Here is a 4,197-nt window from a genome sequence, read left to right on the forward strand (position 1 = left end):
TTCCTTATGCCTGAAAGTCTTCCAGGATGAGTAATTTTGGGGCATTGCCTTGTTTCATTGAAAGTACAACATTTTCACAGAAGTCAAATTATCAGCCAGTTTAGTAATGCCTAATGTATGGATTTTTATAATAATTGATACTAGATATACTTAAATATATTATTTATTTTTACAGCAAGATTGGCAAATATGGAAAGTATCCCTATAGTGTTGTATAGAGATTTCCTGACCTCTTGTGGCATGTAGTTGAATATACATACTTACACAACACATTAGCTTTGAATCACTAAAAACTAATTCCAAAGTAATTAGTAGAACTGCTGCAATAGAATAATTACTTTAATGATTTATGCATCACCATTTACAAACCAAACTTTATCCCACAATTAGAATGAAATAAAACAAACATGGAAGCAGAAATTGCATCTCTTTACAGATAAAATAATTACACTTGGCGAAATCCTGATCATCATACCCACATTAATCTTCACATTGGAAAACTCAAAAATATGGCAAATACATAACTAATGTAAACCAACGTTACCACCACCATGTGCACATTCATACTCAACACACAAAAAAAATTATACAAAATGAAAACATTTGAAGACAAAAATAATTAAAGTAGTAACAAACAGTGCCAAGTTAAATACCCTGTTAAAGTGTTACATTTTATTTGCCTATTTATTCCCTTTGTAACAAAATGACTGCCCAGTTAAAAAAAAAAAAAAAAAAAAGAGGTGCAATTTCAATTGTGAATACCAGTAAACAAATTAGAAATAAAAGGTTAAAAAAAAGAAGCGAAAGTAAAAACTGTTAGTGTATATGTGCGTATGAGTGCTCACAAAGGAAACTTCAGGTTATGTTCAATGTGAGATACTGACACTGATTATAAAGGGTAAAAACTAATCCTTAGCTACTACATTGATGGCTTTCCCTTCAGGGGAGGGTAATAGACTGGTTTGGAATGGTCACACACTCTAAATCCTGTACCCTTGACATTCAGGAAATCAGTGAGGGTGACGGTGTCGGTCTCATCATGCACACAGTCGTCCAGTTGAAAATCGGAATTGAAGCAGATCTCGATCTGGCCCAAGATTTGGAAATTCTCTCCCTTAGAATGCGAAATGAGAGCAATAAATGACTTCAATTTGTTGTAGTTTGTTTGTATTTCACCAAAATACATGGAAGAATTTAAAATAAAACACGATACCTCTGGAAAATTACACTGAATCTTTGGTTTCACTTTGTAGAGGTTGATAAGGCTTCCTTCGATGTGGTCAAACTAAAACCAAAATGTAATACACTTCATCAATATTCTATTGAACACACACAGACCACTGAACAATTATGCTGACAGTAAAGAGGAACAGCGACTTTTATTAAACACACAATTTACTCAACATATTAATATACTTCAAAAATTATTTTAAAATGGCATTTCCCAATACAGCAAATGCCATTTATTTCCCTTTGTAAGGAATTTAGGATAACTGAATGTCCTTACCATGTAGTAAGTCTCGGAAGGAACAATGTTTACACTCTTCAGAACTCTGAAAATATAAGAAAATAAAAACAGTTAAGACACAGAGATCCAGTTTTAGAGTATCGAGACCATACAAGACCCTATGACATACATTCCATGTTTCAAGAGTTTACTTCACTGTATATTTAGTACACCTACCCATCAAGGTCTAACTTGTGATACAGCTCCAGGGCTTTGTCAAAGTACTTGTGTTGGCTGTTTAGGGACTCAGCTTTCGCTGCACATGTTCCATGTTTTTGCCATTCATACTTCCTGGAGAGAACAAATGATCGGACATTGTTTAAAAGAAAATGACAATGACAAAGTAAAAAAATACATAAAATAAAATAGAAACAAACCAGAATTTAGAGGATCCTGGTTTTTTTAGATCCGGCCAAGACTTATTCATATCAGGAAGTAGGTCCTGTAAAGCACAGTGATTACCAAATATGTATTTACTTTTTTAATAATATATTAATTACATGTACTTAAAAGTGAATTATTCCTTTTCTCGGTGTTTGAATTATACATATGTATTTCTTCTGACCCGAACATACCTGGATGAGAGTTTCATTGAAGTGCCAAGATGAATTACATTCCTGGCCCAAATTTGGCCTGTAAGACAGACATTAATCAAATGTATAAAAAGAGTCAAAGGCTGCATCTTCCACACTGTAATTATCATTGAATGTGAACAAACCCTTACCACAGTCCATGCAAAGTCCAGTAGTCAAATGTGGAATGACAGTGTTGTACCTGCATATGAAAATATTTTGTCATACATACAAACATAACACAGAGCTTACTGTAAAATGCCTGGGGAAAAAAAAGGTTCTTACACTGCAAAATGTGCTTGGCCAGTGGTGAGTCAGGATCAGATTGCTCCACATAGGTCTTAAATAAAGCAGTCACATTAAGCAAAAGAGGAGCATTAGTGTGATTAAAAAGGCTAATTTAATGTTTTCAAGTTAGACTACCAAAAAATAAGGAGGATACAAGCTTGATGCAGGGGTCAGGCCAACTTGCATTAATCAGACAAAAAGCTACCGACCAGTAATGTTTAGTACATACAACTTACCTCGCCTGCAAGGAGGAAGTCAACAGACCATAGCCAAGGCAGAGCAGGACAACAAGTGCCCAAGATTTCATTGTTACTGAAACGCAACAACAAAAAAGCTATAATTGGTACAGTAGACAATGTATTAGCTCTAGGCTATTTCCCTAGTAAAATCCTTTAAGTTATTCCATGAGGAACCATCCTATAGGATTCTTATTTCCTATTAAAACTGTTGGTAATTGGTAGTTGAGTATAGGTCGAATTAATTTAAGAACGCCCCAAAATAATCCAAATGGTTTGAATTATTAGCAGTTTAACTAGTTTTACATTCGTGCATTTACAACATTGGAAAGTTATAGTTGTGCAACCAATTGTAAACTGAAGACCTGAGAAGAAACATTCAGCGCTGCAACTGTCCCGTTTGATGCAACTTGTTAACTACCAATTTCGTAGCAGCATAACAACAATTCTAAATTTACGTGGGAGTGAGTGGGAGAGGTCCAACTTGATCTCCATATTTCGCAAACAATGCCCTAGTACCTACTTATAGAGACTAGCAAATAGTAATAGCAACATAAAACAGTCCTTACCAGTGTTAACGTTCAATACTTAGAAGCCTCGCTATAGCATAGGTCTAGACAGGAGGGGACGAGCAGGCTACAAGGTTAAGAATGCTGCCTTCACGACTTGGTAGACCAACAATACGACGGCAACAATAGGCACCAACTAGTCAGTCACGGTTTCAGTTGAGACCGCCGCACGTCACTTAATCTGTGATAACCCAATAACAAAGCACGAGCTGTTTCCACAACCGCATTCAACCTGACTTTGTCGTGCATAGGATAGGGAAGTCACGTGAAAAAGATCATGTGATAGACACAAGTGCTCACACTCAGCAACACAGTTTGTTTTATATGCTTATTTTGCAATGCCGCTGTTGTAATGTAATGATCCACACTTTAAGTAAAAAAATATATAATACAATTTTAAAAATATTTATTAAAAAAATGCAATTATCCCAATAGCACTTTTGCAATTGTGCGGCGTTATAGTCAAGCTCTTTCCTTTTGATAAATCATGCAATTATGTCTGCATAATTAGCTAACAAGCTGTGTGACTGCTTTTGGATCTTATAGTACTGGCCTAGCTTAGGCCTATAATACTTCTGTGTTAGTTAACCCAATACCCCGTTAAAAATAGTGCTTGGCTACAGTTCATGTTTCAGAGGGTCGTCTTAAGTCGTTCAACGGTTCATTCAGTTGAGTAAGGCTAAGTATTATCACAAAGAACGTCTTAAGTTAAAATATATATAAACAAATAAACACATTATTAAAAATGTTCCTGAACTTCTTAGAACCTAAATGTCAAGTTTGTAAAACATGTACAAATCAAAATTGTATGACGTAATTAAAGTTGCCGGGAATATGTGCGGGAAACCTTAGAATTGACAAACCTTAAACTAAAACTAATCTAGCTATTCAGACATAAAAAATGCACCAACACGGTAAGGGTTAGTATGTCAGTAGCCTGTTACCGCAAGAAAGAAATGATGTCGAAGGTTGATGTAAAAGCTATATATAGTCATATGTCTATCCATACATGGGATGCTGGAGCT

The 4,197-nt window shown here is 35.3% G+C and overlaps 1 protein-coding gene across 1 annotated transcript; it reads right to left on the minus strand.

Moving 5' to 3' along the window:
• Positions 1 to 322: 322 nt before the first annotated feature.
• On the minus strand, positions 323 to 3,426 carry rnaset2 (ribonuclease T2). Its single transcript, NM_001304030.1, is given in 10 exon segments — positions 323 to 1,114; positions 1,214 to 1,285; positions 1,508 to 1,553; positions 1,685 to 1,798; positions 1,885 to 1,949; positions 2,083 to 2,140; positions 2,232 to 2,281; positions 2,365 to 2,419; positions 2,604 to 2,679; positions 3,173 to 3,426. Coding segments are annotated over 9 exon segments (726 nt in total). The 5' UTR covers positions 2,675 to 2,679; positions 3,173 to 3,426; the 3' UTR covers positions 323 to 919.
• Positions 3,427 to 4,197: the final 771 nt, after the last annotated feature.

This window comes from Esox lucius, chromosome 6, assembly GCF_011004845.1.
Source record: "Esox lucius isolate fEsoLuc1 chromosome 6, fEsoLuc1.pri, whole genome shotgun sequence".
NCBI classification, from domain to species: Eukaryota; Metazoa; Chordata; class Actinopteri; order Esociformes; family Esocidae; genus Esox; species Esox lucius.